This window comes from Falco punctatus, assembly GCF_963210335.1.
Source record: "Falco punctatus genome assembly, chromosome: 2".
Taxonomy (NCBI): Eukaryota; Metazoa; Chordata; class Aves; order Falconiformes; family Falconidae; genus Falco; species Falco punctatus.
Window position 1 is genome coordinate 82786028 of NC_137581.1, and position 20129 is coordinate 82806156.

The 20129-nt window shown below is 41.4% G+C and overlaps 1 protein-coding gene across 3 annotated transcripts in view; it reads left to right on the forward strand.

Annotated features, from left to right (window-relative positions):
- The window catches only part of MED14 (mediator complex subunit 14), a 36032-nt gene extending 20514 nt beyond the window's left edge, over positions 1–15518 (forward strand). The window contains exons 16-31 of one of the 3 annotated variants that reach the window (XM_080374334.1): positions 54–130; positions 2105–2265; positions 2543–2689; positions 2779–2870; positions 3972–4124; positions 4346–4615; positions 5052–5207; positions 5775–5886; positions 6535–6666; positions 7728–7910; positions 8595–8830; positions 9474–9653; positions 9853–9960; positions 10423–10548; positions 11162–11351; positions 14875–15518. In XM_080374334.1, the coding sequence (XP_080230460.1) occupies positions 54–130; positions 2105–2265; positions 2543–2689; positions 2779–2870; positions 3972–4124; positions 4346–4615; positions 5052–5207; positions 5775–5886; positions 6535–6666; positions 7728–7910; positions 8595–8830; positions 9474–9653; positions 9853–9960; positions 10423–10548; positions 11162–11351; positions 14875–14948 (2397 nt within the window). In that variant the 3' untranslated portion in view covers positions 14949–15518. The remainder of the gene's footprint in view (positions 1–53; positions 131–2104; positions 2266–2542; positions 2690–2778; positions 2871–3971; positions 4125–4345; positions 4616–5051; positions 5208–5774; positions 5887–6534; positions 6667–7727; positions 7911–8594; positions 8831–9473; positions 9654–9852; positions 9961–10422; positions 10549–11161; positions 11352–14874) is intronic. The other 2 variants (XM_080374335.1, XM_080374336.1) reach the window with 2 other exon arrangements.
- Positions 15519–20129: the final 4611 nt, after the last annotated feature.

Sequence of the window (20129 nt, forward strand, 5' to 3'; positions counted from 1 at the left end):
TTCTTTTGCTTGACTTTTTTGGTTGGGATAACATTTTTCTTGTTTATTCCTAGTTATCTAATATGGACATTCCTCACCAAGGAGTACAAGTAGAAGGAGATGGCTTCAGCCATGCAATACGTTTATTAAAGTAAGAGGATATGTTCTGTGTTTCATTTTATTACTGTACATATGTTTGAGAGAGAAAAAAAGGATTGTTCAGAGAGTAACACTAAAAATATCAGGGTGGGAGGGATTTTTTGGTTTGGGTTTTTTGTTTGAATTTTTTTTTAATTCAATGTTGATATTTTTAATTATTGTGTGTCTTGTACTCTTTATGTGAAGCAGTGCTGGGGAAGGAGGAAAATAAGAGTAGACACAGAGCCAACTAAAATTAGTTTCCTCCATTAGCCTAAACTGGGGAGCTCTGAAAGCAGTCTGGCAGTCCTCGGTCCTAAATTCAGGCGGGGCTAAAGAAGATAATGGTGACGATTCATGAACATGTAATTGCAATTTTAGGTCAGATCAGAGGCCTACATACTCCATATGTTGTTTACAATCACCAGTATGTGATACAGCAGAGGAGAATGCAAGGAATCCTGGAAAAGACAATTGCATGGTAAAAACTTGTAGAGGAAGCATCAGAGAATTATACAGTAATTTAAGAGTGGAAGGGACCTGTGGAAGTCATCTGGTCCAGCCGTCTGCTCAAAGCAGGGCTGGTCATCTGCGTTTTCCAGTCTCCAAGAGTTTTTATGCCCTCCCTGGGCACAGCAGTCTCAAATGGTGACTAGAGGGGAGCAGTCATTTGATTGCCTGGCTTGTACAGCCCCAGTGTGGCAGTCTGTCATTGCTGCAAGGGCATGCTGCTGACTTCTGTTCTGTCTCCCAGGCCCCAAGTTTTTTTTCCGCAGAGCCGCTGGGCAGCCAGTCAGTCCCCACTCTGTGCTGTTGCTTGAGGTTATTTAGGCCCAAGTGCAGGACTTTGCATTTGTTGAACTTCACGAGGCTCCTGTTAACTCATTCCTCCAGCCATCTGAGGTCTCTCTGAATGGCAGCTCTGTCTTCCAGTTGTACTCCCTCCCCTACAGCAGGCTGTAGGAGGCAGTCCCTCCCCCAGTCCTTGGAGTCATCTGCAAACTTGGTCTTCCTTTGCATCATGCAGGTTATTGAAATTGGTAAATAGCATTGGCCTCTGTGTTAACCCTGAGGAATGCCAGCCACAATCAGCTGACCTGCTGATTGGACCTGCAACTGTTGACCACAGTGCTTTCTACCTGGCAGTCCAGACAGTTTTTCACACTTCCTGGAGCCTACTTCAGGCCTCACCAGTTAAACTTTGGATTGTGTTATGAAGTAAAACAGATTGTATCAGTTTAAAACATTAAAAAAAACTCTCAAACCACAAAGACACCTTCTAAAGTAAAATCTTCGTAACTTCTTCTGTGCTGCAGGAATGTGTAGTGATATAAAGGCATCAGCCCATAAATGCGTCAGCCCTTACCTTTTTAACTTTGCATATGAGCAGGGAAGTGCTGAGAAGCTGTGAGCTAAAGTTAAGGGTGGTACATGAAAGTTTTGGATAGACTCTCAAGGGATTTGAAAAAGTTTGGCATGTCTTTACTTAAACTTTATTTAGTCTCTCCCTTGAGCTCAATTCTCACATTGGGATATGAGTAAATTAGTGGGCACTAAGATAACTGCCAGGTTGTTGCGTTTAGAGTGAGCTTGTTCTAGAAGGCAAACTGATTTCATGAATTCAGGTTGCTATGGAACTTATTTTCATCTTTTTGGCTTGTTTCTCTGCATAAAAGATTTCTATTGGTGTGCTCTTACTTTACCAGGAGATAATGGCAATTCAGCAGATCCCTTAACAGTTTATAATTTGCAGGTGTTGAATCCATATAAAAATTGATTTTAACTCAGAGTGCTTTTGTAAAACACTAGATTCCTTGAAGAGGAATAAGACATCTTGCTGTGCAGTCCAACTGTCTTTGCTGTTGATTTGTCCATTCTTTCATGTCCGGACTTGGAAGTCCTTCAGGACAAGTTAAAGGTAGTATTTTTAGTTTGGAACAGTACAGTGTATAATGGAGAGTATTTATTTTTTTTCTTTCATGAATAGAATTCCTCCCTGTAAAGGTGTAAATGAGGAAACACAGAAGGCTCTGGATCGATCTCTTCTTGATTGCACTTTCCGATTACAAGGTAGAAATAATCGCACGTGGGTGGCTGAGCTGGTGTTTGCAAACTGTCCGCTTAATAGCACTTCATCCAGGGAGCAAGGTACGTTTTATTTAGGGAGACTGGTACATTTTGTTTCTTTGTGGTTTACACTGTCTGTTCCAGGAGTTCTGATGTTTTGGCATTACTGGTAACTGTCTGCTCTTAAGATTTCTGATAAACCACAGTGTACCTGAATCAAAATTTTGTCTGCTGAGTTGATGCACTTTTATTATTTAAATATGCTTCCTGGTCACTTGCTACAGTTCACTCATTGGCTCTAAACCACAGTTTAGGAACCACTAGTTTAATCAGTATTCACTACCTCCTAACACTGCAGGACCAACCCGTCATGTTTACCTGACGTATGAAAACCAGTTATCTGAACCAGTTGGAGGTCGTAAAGTTGTTGAGATGTTCCTTAATGACTGGAACAGTATCGCTCGGCTGTATGAATGTGTCCTGGAGTTTGCACGATCCTTACCAGGTACAGAAATCACCTCCTTTTCATTAAAATGGTGTGCTTACAGATAATGATAGACTTCTCACTAACTTATTTCCCTCCTCTCTTCAAAGACATACCCAACCACTTAAACGTTTTTTCAGAAGTTCGTATCTACAATTACCGAAAATTAATCCTTTGTTATGGAACTACCAAGGGGAGCTCAGTAAGTAATTCCTAAGTGCACTTAAATGTGTGTTTGGAAACAGAATGGGAGGGTTAGAGTTCTCAGAATTGTGCAACAAAATATTTCTTGGTATTACATTACACTGAATTAGTATTGGTGAATGTAGAAAAGACAGAAATAGAGGGTGCTAGATTGCTAACTTGTTAGGTTACCAGATGTTCGGAATTTGTATAAGATGCTTTAAATTGTGGGAGGGACAGTTGTGTGCTCCTGACTGATGAAAGCTGGTGTCGCAGTCTTTTTCTGACAGGCTTACGGTAAGTGTTGCTACTGGTCGCTGCTGTAGTGGGATATATGGGTATATGTAAGCTGAATGTGTCATTCTGCCTGAGGAGAAGCGGCTCTAACAATTTTACATGTAGTGCTGTGCTTTCAAATGAGGGGGTCCTTAGTGACTTTGTAGCAGTGCTGTTCCCTTGTTCAGAATTCTAGTTTACTCTTCAGTTTGAGTACTTACACTGTTACCTTAAATGCAAGGTAGAGGCGGAAGTAAGCACACATTTATTACAGACTAAGAATATTTTTTTGTGTGCGACTGATGCAGAGTAGCTGGTACACTTGAAATTGGCTTCCTGGAAGGCTTTTGGTTTCAGATTCTAAGCTGAACTTTTAGGAGCATTTCTGTGTGCATTTTATTGGGACAGTTAATAAGTAGCAAGAGTAGCAGTGTAGAATTAGCATGTCACTTCCTTACATGTTAGCATGTCCAGTTCTCATTTTTGTGTGATATGACTAAGAAAACCCGTCTACCTCCAGCAAGTCATTAATCAGTTCTCTGAAGCATGAATCTCTCAAGTTCAATTTTTTCTGTCTCACCTTTGGCAGAAAAGGCTTTTTTTTCTTTTTGGTTGACTTGCTAAAATATTTCCCCAGTTTTGTGATTGCCAACAATCCAGCTAACAAATGGATGTTAAAGCAGTGCACCCCCCCTGCCCCTCAGCAGCTTTTGAGGGAGGTGAGTTAGGAATCTGTGAGGTTTGATGAAAAAAGGGGGAAAAAACTTAAAGCAGACCATCTTTCTTGTTATAATCTTGTAGTTGTTCTAGTTTCCAAGACCATTTTATGTTCTTGACATTGCAGATCAGCATTCAGTGGAATTCCATACTCCAGAAGTTTCACATTTCACTGGGAACTGTTGGTCCAAACTCAGGTTGCAGTAACTGTCACAACACAATTCTGCACCAGCTCCAGGAGATGTTTAATAAAACGCCAAACGTAGTACAGTTGTTACAGGTAACATTTTAAAAGCTTCTGTCAAGCAAAATGCAAGATAATTAAGAGCTGAGTTCTGCTTAAACTGTTCTCTTCGAAATTGCATGTGTGTGTTATGATGGTTTATGGATCTCATTGGCAGAAGGTAACTTGGGGAAGATTGTGTCCCTGCTATGCCCCATTTTCTCTGACCTTTACTTAGAGGTAAGCTACCTGATCTCTCAACATCTGTTCTCTCTCAGGTTTTGTTTGACACTCAGGCTCCATTAAATGCCATCAACAAACTTCCAACTGTGCCCATGCTGGGTCTGACTCAACGCACCAACACTGCCTATCAGTGTTTCTCAATTCTGCCACAGTCACCCACGCATATCAGGCTGGCTTTTAGGAATATGTACTGTATTGACATCTACTGCCGGAGTCGCGGTGTTGTAGCGATACGTGATGGGGCGTACAGTCTCTTTGACAACAGCAAAATAGTTGAAGGCTTTTACCCTGCGCCTGGATTAAAGGTGACCATTTTTGTGTTTTCTGGCATGTTGTAAATAGCTTCTAACTTGAAGTATGAATCTGATGTGAAGAGCTTTGTGAGGCTTTTCCTTATTTTTAAGGAAAAAAGAAAAATGTTATTTCGATTAATTAAAGATATTTCATGTTAATGAGCAAAGGTGTAAATGTTTGGTGGCAACACAAGACCCTTTCTTTTTTAAAAGGAAAGGGGAATAAAGCTTACATATCCACTGAGAAGATCTGTTTATGAATTGATACATTTTGCAAACTATTTGTACTTTATATAATGAATGCCTGCTAGTAGTTAGTTCTAGAGACCTGCCTGTTTCTTACATCCTGTAGCTGATAAAGATGGCATAAAAGCTCAGCAAATACTGTGCTTATTTATGTAATAAAATTTAAACAGGGAAATTGCTAACAAAACTGATTTTTCCACAGACATTCCTGAACATGTTTGTTGACAGCAATCAGGATGCACGAAGACGATCTGTAAATGAAGACGATAACCCACCTTCTCCTATTGGAGGAGACATGATGGATTCTTTGATGTCACAGCTTCAACCCCAGCAGCCACCACAGCAACCACAACAACAGGTACCCTCCAGGCAAAATAAGAAATGTTTATTGTCTTCCACAGCTGTAGATTTCTAAAGACTTAATGTTCTAAAAGGATTAGCAGTAAAAAATGGAAGGGCAGACTATAAAACTGCTCTGCTGTGGAATTCCCCTTGGGGCAAAATGTATTAATTTATTTTGCCATTTCTTATTCCAGTGTAAACAGTCCATGGTGTATGAACAGCAGCTTTGGAAGGTCACATGAGACTTGCTGCCTTGGAAGCGAAGGGCTGAGGGAGGGAAAATGACTGTTTAAGATAAAAGGTGGGAGGGGTAGTCAAGAGGCTTTGCTGTTACAGGGTGGCAGATAAAACCGAATGAAGTGCAGAGATACTGTGTCTTGAGGAGAAACTGCAAGAAGTCACTGTGGAAAAAACAGTGAGCACTGAACAAGGTGATACAGAGACTCAAACTACTACATTGATGGGCCTATAAGATTTCATAGGTGGAGACCAAACTGTCACTAGTATTCTCCTGCACATACTTAACTTTAGTTTTAGTACAAAATGATCAAAAATTCTCGTTGTCCTGTGTTGACAATTTCAGCCGTTTGCAAAACAGGCAGGAGCATCGGGAGCATATCCTCTCACTTCACCGCCCACCTCCTATCACAACACAGTGACGCCATCTCCATCTATGATGCACACGCAGTCACCAGGTAAGATGGCTGAGAGTTTGTATGCTGATCATGTGCTGGAAATGTGCCTTTGTGCATGCCTGCTTTTTCTACTATTTGAGCTGTGTTTAGCTCCAAGTTAGCCAAAAGAATGCGACTTATAGTGGGGAAAAATAGCAAAGCAAAATCCTGCCATGCATGTTCTAGAAAGTACATTTTGGAAACTTTAAAAAAAAAAAAAAGAAAACCAAACAAAAAACCCCCAACATTCAGTGAAATTGCCATCTTTAGCTGTGTAATGTTTGGAACTTTTATGGCTTGCAGCTTGCTCAGGTCAAAACCTGTTAATTTTCTATACCTGCTTCTTCAGAAAAGCTTTTCATCACCAAAGCCCTGCTTTTGGCTCCCAGCTGTTATAGTACAACAGCTGAAAATATTTAAATCTGGGGAAGTGCTGATCGGGGGGAAATGCCATTCTTCAAGCCAAATATCTTGGAAATTTTCCTTTGTGTAGTGAATCAATCTGGAAAATACAATGCTCATGTGTGTACAAAATAAAGCCTTTGAGTGCAAAACCAAATTCTCATTTGCTTGCTGCGTCCCTAAAAAGGAGATAGCTGATAGAAAAAAAATTAACAGAAAAATGGGAAATGTGTATGTTGAGTGACATGACATGATGTCTTTGATTAGGAAATTTGCATGCTGCAAGCTCACCTAGTGGAGCTTTAAGAGCACCATCACCAGCATCCTTTGGTCCAACTCCTTCACCTTCCTCTCTTGGAATCACAATGGGACAAACAGCTAGCTTTGCCAGCCCACATGGTGAGTTCTTTACTGGCAGGTGTATGTATAGTGACAGGGAGGGCATATTGAATCTGCTTCTTTAAATTAAGTCTTCTGGAGCAGACCTAAGTTAATTGAGAAAATTTCATATGTTGTAATTGGCTTAAGTCACTGTTTTTCATACATGTGGTGTAACTTAACAGGAGTCAAAAGTAGCTGCATGGCACGTTGAGATGTTCCTAACCTTTTAAAACCTGACTACCAATCACTCTTTTCTGCTTACTAATGTGGGGAAATTCCTTGTGGTCTTGTAGCAGAACAATGGCTGCAGCTTTTAGTGAGCCTTGTCTCTTGTTAGATTAGTTAATATATTTTCACTGCTTATGCTTCCTGGAAAAATAACTGGAACAGGTTAGAAATTCAAATACTTGCAATTTGAAAACATTGTCAAAGTCTTGCTGGTTTGACATACCTATATGCAAACAACGTGCCTTTTGGTGCTTTCCTTTATTAAGTTTTTCTGGAAAGCTGCCAAAACAATTTTGTTGTAATCACAGTGCATTGGAAACCATTCCATTGATCACAATAAATGAACAAATGAGATTGTAATTTTAGCATACCAATTTAGCTATCAGGCTGAGCAAAGTGAGATAGATATACAACAGACTGTTTTAAGAAGCTTGTTCTGATTGGTCTTTGTAGCAGAGTACAAAAGCAAATATACTTTTGCAGAGGTAACTGCAAGATACTGAATAGATAAGGAGCAGTCTAGCTGAGGCTTCCATTTGCTAAGGAGCAGCAGAAGTCCAAGTCCATAGGCATATGTTCCTTTTAGTTTAGAACAAGTTATGTGTTGAATGTGCCAATTTGCCTTAATCTTCAATTTTACTTTTAAAAAATACAACCAGAAAACCCCTGAATCTGTATCTTGATTTTACACACACACCCTATGTTTTTTATGTGTAATTTTTTATGTAAAATGTTGTCTAAAAGCTTGCAGGCACTTCCATGCTTTAAAGGTTTTGATAAGCCTTTTTTAGATTTCTAGATTAGAAAGCCTTGTACCTTTTAAAAAAATAACGGTCTTGTAACATCTGTAGGTACCATAGACCCAAGCTCACCATACACCATGATGTCACCCAGTCAGCGTGCAGGGAACTGGCCAGGATCTCCCCAGGTCTCTGGTCCATCACCAGCAGCACGGATGCCTGGAATGTCACCAGCCAACCCTTCCCTTCATTCACCTGTCCCAGATGCCTCTCATTCCCCACGAGCTGGAACAAGTAGGCTTCTTTATCGGTGTTATGACTGTGAAACACTCGTGTTTAACCTTTCTAGTTCTGTTCTTTTTGATAGTTTTGTGTGTCAGTGTAACAGTTCTTACTGCCCTTGTGCAGTAAAATATCTAAGGAAATGAAGCCTTTATTCTGTCCTAGTTCAGATCTTCTATAACAAATTGGAAAGCTAGTTAAATCATACAACATAAACTTCAGCAGGATTGATACCTCTTGTGGCACTGTAGAAATTAGCCTTAAACTATTAAGCTCCATGACAGAGAGAAAACTCTTTAGAATGAAAGCAATGATAGGCATATTTGCCTACGCAAATACTAACTTTTCACATCAGAGTTGTAACGCTGCTTTTGCACGACTGATTTAGCTATCTTTACATCTCATGGAGTTTGTTGTACGAACCTGCTATCTGCTGGCATGCTGCAGGAAGAGGAAAAGAGAGTACGATTTTAATGTTACTGAGACTCTTTGCATGGGTGAAATGTCAAAACTCTTAATTCTGTGACTTTGTCTGTCTGTTGGCTATCACTAGGCAGCCAAATTCTTAAATAAGGAGGACTAAGCTTTGGCCTAGAGGACTTATTGGTTGTTTAGTGACAACAAATAAAGTGAACACACATCTGGCCTTGCAACTTAAATCCTCCCTTAATGCAAGTACTTTTTCCATATCAATAGGTTCCCAAGCAATGCCGACTAGCATGCCTCCACCTCGTAAACTACCTCAGCGCTCTTGGGCTGCATCCATACCTACAATCCTCACCCACAGTGCCTTGAATATTCTGTTGTTGCCCTCTCCTACCCCTGGGCTTGTGCCAGGACTAGCTGGCAGCTATCTTTGCTCCCCTCTTGAGCGATTCCTTGGATCAGTTATTATGAGGAGGCATCTTCAGAGGATCATACAACAGGAAACGGTAAGGTTTAGATTGTTTTAGTACTGACCTGTGAGTATGACTTTACAACTCTTCTATTTCGTGCTTCTGTACTCCATGTCTTTCAAATCAGTCACAGACTGAAACAGTTCAGATACAGTATTTGCTGGTGGACTTGTGCTGTACTTCTGAATCTTGCCATCTAAAGTGTCAAGTGTTCTTTTCCGCACAAATTAGAAGTGGAAAGCCTGTTTGGTCAGGTGGAATTTGATAACATACAATAGCAAAGACTGACCAGATTTTCAGATGCCATGGCTTCTGAGGGCAGCATGTCTGTTGGGAGTTAATCAGAACAGCTACAGGGTTACTATGCATGGCATGACTTGGCAGGATTGCCCAATAAATTAGTTACTAGTTGGCAATAACTGAACTACTCAGTCATGAATATCGCTTTAGAGTTTGGGACAGACATTGTGTCCCTCTTCACTTTGGCATTGATTCAGTGAAAGAAGCCAAATCTTGCATAAGCTTCATTCTCAAATAATTTTACCTGTATATACAAATATCACATGTTTCTGTCTGGAAGAAGGACAGGTTGTTCACTAGAGTTTTGGGAGTGAATCTGTGTCTGTGCTCATGCTACTTAACGAACAACTGATCAAATGTGATACTACTTTTCATGCAGCTACAGTTAATAAACTCCAATGAACCAGGTGTAATTATGTTTAAGACGGAGGCACTGAAGTGTAGGGTTGCTCTCAATCCCAAAACCAACCAGACTTTGCAACTGAAAGTAACACCTGAAAATACAGGACAGTGGAAATCAGAGGAGTTACAAGTTTTGGAGAAGTTTTTTGAAACAAGGGTATGTACTCAAATCATAATGTTTACATTTTTGTGCATTGCTTTTAATCTCTGGTGATTTAACTTAATGATGCTGCTGACTTTCATTGGTATGTGTAAGGACTGCAAAATACAAAATTAACAGCTGTGCATGGTGGTTACTGTACTAAATTATATAGCTGTTATCTAAATAGGCAGTACTAAATAGTGTCTGTCTTTAGGTTGCAGGACCACCTTTTAAAGCGAACACCCTAATAGCCTTCACGAAATTACTAGGGGCTCCAACACATATCCTCAGGGACTGCGTACACATCATGAAACTTGAGCTGGTAAGTTAACTGTTTTATTTGGTTCACCCAACTTTGGAGGTTATATTTAAAAAATGAAAAAGATGCTGTATCTTTATCTGTAAAGACTTATTACTCATTAGACATAACTACTCTAAATTTATATATATGGGTTTTAGTACTAATAAAGAAGTTTTCATTTTACTACTGGCTATCCTGGAAGCTCCTAAAATTTCTCCTTTAGAGTGATGATCTTGAGAAACTGCAGGCATGTTACTGCACAATAGACATGTGCATAGGCTGGCTGGAATCTTTCTGATTGTATTCTTGTTCACCCTACGCTCAATTCTTTCAGAACTGTTCTGGCTTACACTAAACCTGGCAACATCTGCAAGTTTAGCTAGAGGGGCACTTATTTCCTAATGTTTCCCTAGTTCGTAGCCATGTATGTCGCTGATGTGAGACCTTTTGCTGTTCTTTCTCTGTGCTGCTCTTTCTAAACAGTTCCCTGATCAGGCAAGTCAGCTGAAATGGAATGTGCAGTTTTGTTTAACAATTCCTCCCAGTGCACCGCCAATTGCACCTCCAGGAACACCTGCTGTTGTGCTGAAATCCAAAATGTTGTTTTTTGTAAGTAGAGCTATCTGTTTTAAAATTTTGTGGGCTGCATGTCTTTGGAATCATCACAGGTTAGTAGCAAAACACAAGCATGCTATATCTGACAACTGTAATAGCTAAAAATGTTACACCATTTGGAAGCCTAGATTTGTGTGCACCTCTTGTAAGGAGTTCAGTTAGTATTTCTATTCTTCCTCCTATGAAAGCACAGCAATTCTTCATGTTTTGTATCCTTGGAGAGATATTGAAGTACATAAAGTTCAGTTCCCTCTGGGCTGCAGGTATCTTGGAATGCTTAGCTTCTGAGGGTTTTGTTCTTTGCGGCCCTAACCACCTAGATTAAGTGATATATGCATTAGTGGTGCTGGAAAAGGACAGCAGGAATGAGATGTTTAGAACAAATCTATGTTAGCATCAGTAATCAATGCTCACTGTAAGGTGCCTTTGAAAAGAAAATAGTCTACACCTACACCTGATTGATAACTTCACTGTTACAGAATTGATGTCTGAAAACTGAGGGGGTGGAAGTGGATGCTATCTATGGCCTGGAATGTTTTAACTGTATTAGAATTTATGCTGAAGTACATGGCCGTTCAGTTTACCACACTTCTGTATTTTCCTGCAGCTCCAGCTAACACAGAAAACAACAGTCCCACAGGAAGCTGTTAGTATTATAGTCCCAATTATTTATGATATGGCTTCGGGTACAACGCAACAGGCTGACATTCCCAGGCAGCAGAACTCTTCTGTTGCTGCTCCAATGATGGTTAGCAATATTCTAAAGAGGTTTGCTGAACTGAATTCACCGCGACCAGGTACTGTACATGTCCAGTAGATATATTCTCTTCACCCAGACATCTGTGACAAATCTCCAGTGTAAAACTAAACCTCTCTTAAGTCTGAGTTCTTCTTGGTTTCTATAATACTACTTTAGTGATTACAAACTCCTGATGTGACAGGCAATATGTAACTTACTAGTAAGTATTGGCAGCACAGCAGAAGGTTACACTGGTGATTCAGGCTGGATTTTGCTGTTCTGCCCAAGTGGTAGAATGCACCTCTTGTTGGCCCAGCTCTTGCTGTGAGTAGGAGTCATGCTTTTTAACAAATTGGCCCAGAGTGAGTCATAAGAAATATGCTATGGTCAAGTGTCAGTTTTCATGGTTAATTATGAAGTTGTTGAGCTCAACAGTAGAATATAAAGGGATGTTGAAATAGTTATCAGAACTTGTCCAAGTGCTGTGAATGATTAAAAAGTAATTGGAGTGATTGTATGCTCCTTTGTCAGTGTGTACACTAACAGAGGTGCATACAGTTACGTCCACCAAATGTGCTGTGAAGTGTTTGAGCTAAATAGGCTGTTCTGAATGTTCAGTGGCTCCGTAGGTAGTGCCCTGTGAGCGATGTTGTGCTTTGCTTTCCCTCTTGTTTGTCATGCCCTTTTTTTTAATTTTTTTATTTCATTACCTGAAATTGAACAGTAGCAGGTTCTTTGGGCAGCATGTTGTCTGTAAGCAGTGGTTTGGGGTCCTAATACACAGATGGCTCATGAGAACAGTAACTTTCAGTTCTGCTATAGTTACATGCTGAAGAACAAAACCTTTTTTCCAGTAACCCAGTGAACAGATTGAACTTTTGAATCCAGAGGTTGAATTCTACTTCTATTCTGTATGATTACTCATCTCGTTGTTATGTGGTAAATTTAACTATGCTTGATGGTTTATTTCAGTGGCTGGAACATGAGCGATGTTTATCTTAAATTGGTGTGGATATGCATACATTTCTGGAAATTGTGATGAGATACAAATTAACATGCATTTTCTGTTTAACATATAGTAATGGTGTAGGTAGATAGGAGAGAGGAGAATAGCCTTGAGGACGTGTGGGATTACCTAAGAGTTCTGTATGTGGTACAGAACTGTTGTGTATACAGGACTTCTATTTCAAGGTATATTAACCACAGGTGTTTCTCTTGGAAGGCGCTTCCCTACTGAGTTCCCCTAGTGTGGGGAAGGGTAGATACTTGTTTTCCTCTTTGTTACTGCACTAAGTTGTGTTTTAAGGTAAACCCTCCACAAAATACTGCAGCGTAAGGAGTGATAGCCAAAACTGCTCTTGAGTATCCCAGGTGAGATGTCTTCTCATGATCATTAGATAGATAGATCAGGATAGACAATTTTTATTACAGAAGTTTTGAAGTAGTTTGGGAATGCAATACAGGGAGCAGAGTATAGGCAGGGGAAAAAACGCTTACAAAAAGAGCTTGTGGCCCCAAGCAGGACTTTATCCAGGCAAAGAAGAATGTACCTAGCTGAGCAGAGGACATTTTCTAGTAGCCTTTCTTCTGACTTCTAAAAGAAAGAAATTAGTCTGTATGGATTTGTTTATTTCCACCACCATCACTGAGCCAAAGTAGGATCTTCCCTGCAGACACTTGAAATGCAATTTCCTGTGTTCTTACTGTCAGAACTTTAGTAGTTATAGCTGAAGAAAGAGAACAAACTACCTTCTTTGCCATTGAAGGGTGATAGGAGAGCCAACAGATGGAAGTAGGTAGTTGGGCGACAACTTGTACAACAGCAGTACATGAGAGATCGCAGGTGCATATCCTTTCTTTTCTGATGCTATCATGCTGTACCCAGGATTTTCCTACCTGTGTTAGCTCTTCTGCTGCACTAACTGCAATTTGCTTGGTTAAGTGAGTTTTTCACTGTTTCAGTCAGAAAGGACCAGGGCTTCCCATCATGCACGTATGATATTGCTGGCACTTTCGTTGTAACCCGTAATCAGTGTTGCCTCGTTTTGGCTGTATCTTTTTTACCTTTCTCTCTTTGTGAGAAAGTATTTTGTATTCAGCTTAATTTTCCTCTTAATAAAATGGTAGTGCCTGAAAAGTAAGTTCTTTTGGAAGAGTTTTCTTTTCAGATCTGTGGGCAAACACGTTCTGCTGTGTTTAACAGTAAGATGTTGACTCATTGTGAATATACTGTCTTTCTGAGACCACTTTACCTATGCCTCCATGGGGGGAAAAAATATTTTGGGGAAATAATTTTATGAACTGAAATGGAATCAATGCCCTGGAGTAATAGGGTTAAACTCAAGCTGTAAATCTACAACCTGCACTATGTAGTGGACATCAATCTGGTAAGGAAATGGAAGTCCCTACAAATGCTGGAGGTTGACCCTTAGAGAGGAGCTCAAGGGACTTGTGATATTTCTTAAAGTACTTCACGACTAAGCATTTCAATAATGCAGTGGATGGGATTTAGCCCAGATTTGTAGCTTTGTTATGATAATGAATTGCCCAAATAATCTTGGGAATCCTTAGTTTGGCAGTTAGGGTTAATGCATCCTAACAGGCTCTGCTCTTCTTTGCTTATACTGTTGCTCCTTCAGCAACAAAATTCAACACCTTCTAATTGATGTTTATTGAAATATGCAGGGAAAATTCAGCCCACGGTAACCAGGGTACAATAGTGGCTATTAATTGTATTCTTTTACCAGGAAACAGTAGATGAAAGTCACAGCTGCCTAATACTTCACCCTTTGTTCTGATTAAACCCTTTTGATTCTATTGGTTTTAACTTTTAAAAAATATTTCAGAGTGTGTGTGTGTGTGTGTGTGTTTGTCAAAAAATGCTGGTATTCTAAACTTGGGACAGCTATGGCTGTTTTTTTCTCTCTGTACTATATCTCAGCCGTTAGAGCAAACGAACTTCAGTTTCAGTGTTTTATTTTGCAGTTTAGGTGTCAAGGGTAGAGCCAGAGCAATTTGGTTGAAAGAAACAGATTTCTGACTTCTGCCCAGTCTTGGAATTAGAAATGTTTCCAAAACTAGGCTTAGGACAGAAAAAATCTTCCAGCTGTTTGACTTGAGTCTTCCGAAATGTTTTGTTTCTGCTCTTAATCAATACAAATAGAACTCAAAAAAGTTGGGGGCGGGTTTCTTTATAAAATGTAGTGCTTTTGATTAGTAACGTACAGAAAAACTGCGATTGCAGTGCCATGTACGATAAATTCTAGCGTAGATTCAATCTGACCTTCAAAATCACCTAATAGTTAAGAGCTGCTTGCAATTTCATGACCAACAAGAGCTACCCTGCTGGGAAAGCCAGAGCTACTTCCATTTAAAATCATTACAAATCCCGACATCCTCGGAGGCGGCTGGGATTTGCGAGTCGCAGTCGCCACGTCTCCTCCAGCGCTGCCCGTACCGGGTGCTGGGAGCCCCGTACCGGGCGCTGGGAGCCCCGAGCCGGTGTCGCGCAGCCTCGGGAGGTGGTTGGAGCGCGGTTTGTGCGCGGGGGGACGCTAACCTGTCTCTTTTCCCTGTTCCAGGTGAATGCACAATATTTGCGGCCGTTCGTGATTTGATGGTTAATCTTACGCTGCCCCCTGGTGGGCGTCCGTAGACACTTTTAAAAGAAGGCTGAAAGTGAGACAAAACCGAGAAAAAAAAAAAAAAAAAAAAAAAAAAAACACAAACAAAAAAAAAAACCAAACCCAAAAAAAAACTAATAAAGCCTTCGGTTAAAAGAGGACGTTTTAATTTTCCTTTTTTTTTTTTTTTTTTTTGCCTCCTAAAGAGCTAACTGGCAAACTTTCAGGGATGCACTTTCATCAAATGAGTATCACCACGACTTTTGTATAGTGCTGTTGTATAGTGTGTTTTAACGGGATACACTTCAGACTAGGTAATAGATTGAAGTATCCGCTTGCTGGTAATAGATTTAATATTCTGTTTTATACTATAAAGATTATGAAAATGCCAAACTTGTTTGTTTTTCTGTTTTTCTTATGTTTTGGTGTAATAGTCTTTTTTTAAGGCAGGTCTGTCATTTTTGAATACTGTAAAACTGTGACAAACTTTATATTGAAGCTGTATTTTAATAAGACTGCTTTGAATCCTTAAACAATTTATTTGGGCTTGTTGTAAACATGTCCCCAAAAAGCAATATTTAATAAACTGGATTAAAAAATCTTGTCCTGGATGTTGTATAATCTTAAACTCTATTCCTCTCCACTGTAGCCATTGGCCAGATCTCTTGTATTTACAGTTACTTGGCTATTCCTGTATGTGATCTGCTTTCTGCACACACATGTGTGCTGCTAATGTAAAAAAAAAAAAATCTACCGAAACAAAACCTTATTTATTTAGTGGGTCTGAGTTGTTCCAAGTCATAGGAAAACGGAGTTTTTAGGTTTTCCAGATTGTGTAAATAACCAGTAATTACTTAAAACAGTTGTAAGGAACAACATCTGTCCCAAAAGCAAAGATTAGTGGAAGAAAGCACCTTTTTTCATCTGTCATGGAGTTTGTAGTTATAGACACCTGTATAATAATAGACTCTTACTTGTCTTACTGGTAGGTAAGGCAGGTAAGGGTAGAAGCTTGAACCATATACCATGAAATTGGAGAGGCTGATCAAAAAAAGCAACAACCTCACGTTTAACTCTGAAGTGAATGTATGTAGATAACTTTGTTAGCAATGCCTGAAGGCTCGCTCTTGTGATTGAATAAAATTTCCATCCTTAGAAATTACTCTGTCATTTAACCATTTGTCCTCATGGATCAGTATTCTCAAATTTTTATTGAGTTCAAGTTGGTTTCCTGACTTCCTGAAAGAGCAGCTTTCTGCTGTGCTGCCTCACTCCCATACTCCCATTGCAGAGCTCTGTCAGCTCCCTGCTCAGCTGAAGGATGTTTTAAACTCATTTTAAAAATCTGGCTTTAAGGCTGCCTGTTGCCCCCACAACTGTCACATTCTTTCCCTACTGTCACATTCTTTCCCTATGAATGAAAGAACTGTCATTCTTTCCCTATGAATGAAAGTCTCTTTCAAAGCTCTTGCCTTTAGAAATAATCTTTTGGTTGATGTCCACTTCAGATTTCAGCTTTGAACCTGTGGTTTTGGGTATCGGTATTGTATCACGGCTTCTCTGAACTGTGTGTATCTAACAGATGGTTATGCAGTTTCTGCTTCTGAAATACAAAACTCGTCCACTGGAGTAAAAACCCTGGCTGTCTTTAAATGTTGCTGCTGCAGCAACTCAGTTGGAAAGGTTTTGTATTTCAGTCTTTTCACAGCTAAACTGATGTTTTGAAACTGAGAGGTGATAACAACTATGGTTGAAAAAGACTGGCTGTGACGCTGGCTACTAGACTGAATTCAAGGTCTGGGCGTTCTTGTGCCTAAAAGCAGCTTTCTGATATGCAAAGTATCTGCTGTTCTTTGGCCAAGGTGCTGGTGGGCAAGGGCCCCCCTGCTCTAGAGCTTCAGCACTTGAAAGTAAAAGGGGCAGAGAAAACAAAATAAGTACGCTAGTAACAGATGGTTGTGAACTGACATTCCCAACCTGAGATTATGGGAAGATTAAATTTTATTTTATATTACACATGCCACTCCTCTTAACATACAACACATTTTAAGCCTTTCTTCTACATAATTAAATGCTTAAGGAAAATGCTCCCAGTAAAAGGAAGCATTTCCCACTGACCAGTGACACTCATTCCTTTAAAAGAAGTGGCTGTGTATATTTGCAAATGCAGTTTGAAGTTTTGTCTTTCGTATGTTCAGTCTAGTTTTCTGGTAGCCAGGTGTTATATCCACCTGCTGCTTTGGGACTCTGTAGATTTTTATAGTTACAGGAGACTTGCCCATTTATTTCACTGTAAGTGTTGCAGTATCCTGCAGTACCTATAGATTGTTTCTGATAAATCTGCCTGTGGGACAAGCGTGAGACAAGTTGAATTACAAGAAGAAAAATAGCAGTTCTGAACTGATCCACGGATCTGGCATAGCAATGTTAGCCAGGGCCAGACAGGAACACAAATTCTTAACTAATCCAAAAAGCTATCCTGGATGACAGCAATAGGCTTTGTGGCTTTTCAGATAACAAATATTGATCATGTTAAAAGTTTTCTTAATATAGAGAAGAGGTGCGAAGTTTTTTGGAGTCCTGCAAACACAGACATGGAGCTGAATCAACACGAGGTTGGGGGGGCTGGGGAGGGGAGGCAGAGTTGCTTGAAACTAAGTTTAAATTACTTGCTATCTGTACAGGTTTGAGTGTCTTGCAGGTTACCTTTGAGACTGCAAATATTTTCCCTGCATTTACAAAGACTGCAGGAAACAAGTTCTGATAATTAGTAGCAGAGACGAAACAAAGCTCTGTAAACTAGAAGCTGGTTTTTTCTTTCAAGAGCTATAGTTTATCTCTAAGTGTGTGCTCAGTTTCATCTACCAGTTGAAAGTTACTCTAGTTAGCAGGCATTTTAAAGCTAAATTTTCTAGCTGAAAAATAGCAGATAGACTACTAAGAGAATATCTGGGTCATTTTAAGCACATTTATGATTAAACTGTCAAAGGTATCTCTTCAGAAGTTGTGCTATACTGGTTATTTTAGTTCAAGTGGTTATAGTTGTTCCCCTGACCTGAATTTTCCACGCACCACAGAAATCCATGTTTTTAAGGTAACAATATATTTCGATAAATAAACGTGTAATTGAAATGCATTATCTCTAGGTAGCATCTAGACTGTAGTTACAAAGCTGTGACTGTTGTGTAACCCCACAATAGCAATATAATCGAGAGTTTCTTATTTTGATTAAATCCCATTGACTTCAACTACGTGAGGCTTTTCCTGAGATGCTCCAACAGCCGCTGGTGGTTTGATGTTCAGTGGGTAGATCATAAGCTTTTCTGGAATGTTTTTAAGACGTTGGCTTCAGGAGCATCGTGCTCCTGGGAAGCAGTGGTGTGATGGCTCTTCCCTGTGGGGCTCTTCCCCCGTGTACTCCCAGCCCCTCTAGTTATTCTAGAACAGTCATTAACTACTTTGGGAAACGACTCCCACGTAATAGGTTTTGCAGGAAACGTCTGGCTGCCGCTCCTCCAAAAGATGAAGAGTTGCTGAGTGAGGAAGGGTTGTACTGGTGTTGCTGGGAGGCTGGGCAGAGTGGCACAGATGCAGCAAGCTCGCTGCAGCCTCAATTCCTGCCCCTGGAACTGGAGTTTGGAAGAGCCCCCGCAGGCGGTGGAGCAGAGCCCCCCTGAGCAGGACTGTCCCCTCCTGCTTTGCTGGGGAGCCAGTGCAGGCTGCCAGGAGCAACCGGCGTAAGCAAGTGCTGCAGGGGAAAATGGGCTCTGTCTGCTGTGTCAAATAGGGCTCTGGGGGGTGAAAAAGCTTGGTGGTTAGCTTCGTCGTTGACCGGTTTTACTCCTCCCGTGACCCACCACCACCGCCCGTGCTTTTAAAAGGCCATTATCGAGGCTGCAAATACCAGAGCGGGGGGGTTCAGCTGCACCTGAGGCTCCCTTTTGGAGAGCAGAGGCTGAAGGGGGACTTTGTCAGAAACTACAAAAAAAAAGATGTGCTGACGGGCTGCTCTGAGGTGGGGAAGCATTTTGCTGAGGGCAGGCACCTCCCAGGGTTCAGATGAGAAGCGGTCCCCTCTCCTTTGCCACTCCGGGGGTGCACGTGCCTCCCTGATGTCTGACCCTTCTCAGGGTCACTGCAGCTAATCGAAAATGAACGGGGAGTCCTGCCCTGCCCTCAGGAAACCTGCACCGTGGCTTTGAAGCACTCGCATCTCTGCGTTGCCGTGAACTAGTGCATACAGGCCCGGGGCCAAGCCCCCAGCTCTGGCCCGCAGCCCCCCACCTGCCTGCTGCCCGGCGGGCAGGGACCCCGCAGCAGCCCACCCTGCCCGCGGCCCCCCTCCTGCTGGCCCTGCCTGCTGCCACCGGGCTGCTCCCCGATCCGGCGTCTTTATTTTTGAGGCTCCTTCTGTGACAAATACAGCCTTGAAAGCAGCTGGCGAGCTTGCAGAGCAGCAGGCAAACCATAAGTGCTGTATTTGAAAGAGATGGAGCATCCTTTGGAGCCGATTTTGCAGCAGAGGGAGGGGGTGGCTGGGGGGCTGCAGGGTGGCCCGGACCCTGCTGTGCTTCCAGCTCAGACCTGTGCAATGTCGATCCCGCAAAGCGGGGATGGAGCCAGCCAGGCGCAGGGCTAGGAGCTGCCGGTGGTGTCCGTCTCTGGTGCCGCTCTGCACAGGAGCTCCTGCCCTACTCCTCGAGGTTACATGGAGTAGAATAGACTCGGTTGGAAGGGACCTACAACGATCGACTATCCCAGCTGCCTGACCAATTCAGGGCTGACCAAGCTAAAGCATGTTTTTAAGGGCATTGTGCAAGTGCCTCTTAAATACTGACAGGCCTGGGGTACCGACACCTCTCTAGGAAACCTGTTCCAGTGTTTGATCACCTTCTCGGTAAAGAAATGCATCCTGATGTCTGGTCTAAACCTCCCCTGCTGCAGCTTTGAAGTGTTCCCACACAGCTTGTCACTGGATCTCAGGGAGAAGAGCTCAGCACCTCCCTCTCCCCCTCCTCAGGAAGCTGCAGAGAGCAACGAGGTCATGCCACAGCCACCTTTCTCCAAACCAGGCAAACCCAAAGTCCTTAGCTGCTCCTCATAGGACATTCCTTCCAGCCCTTTTGCCAGCTGCTTTGTCTGCCTCTGGATTCATTCAAGGACCTTCACATCCTTCTTAAATGATGGGGCCCAGAGCTGCACGCAGTAGCGCC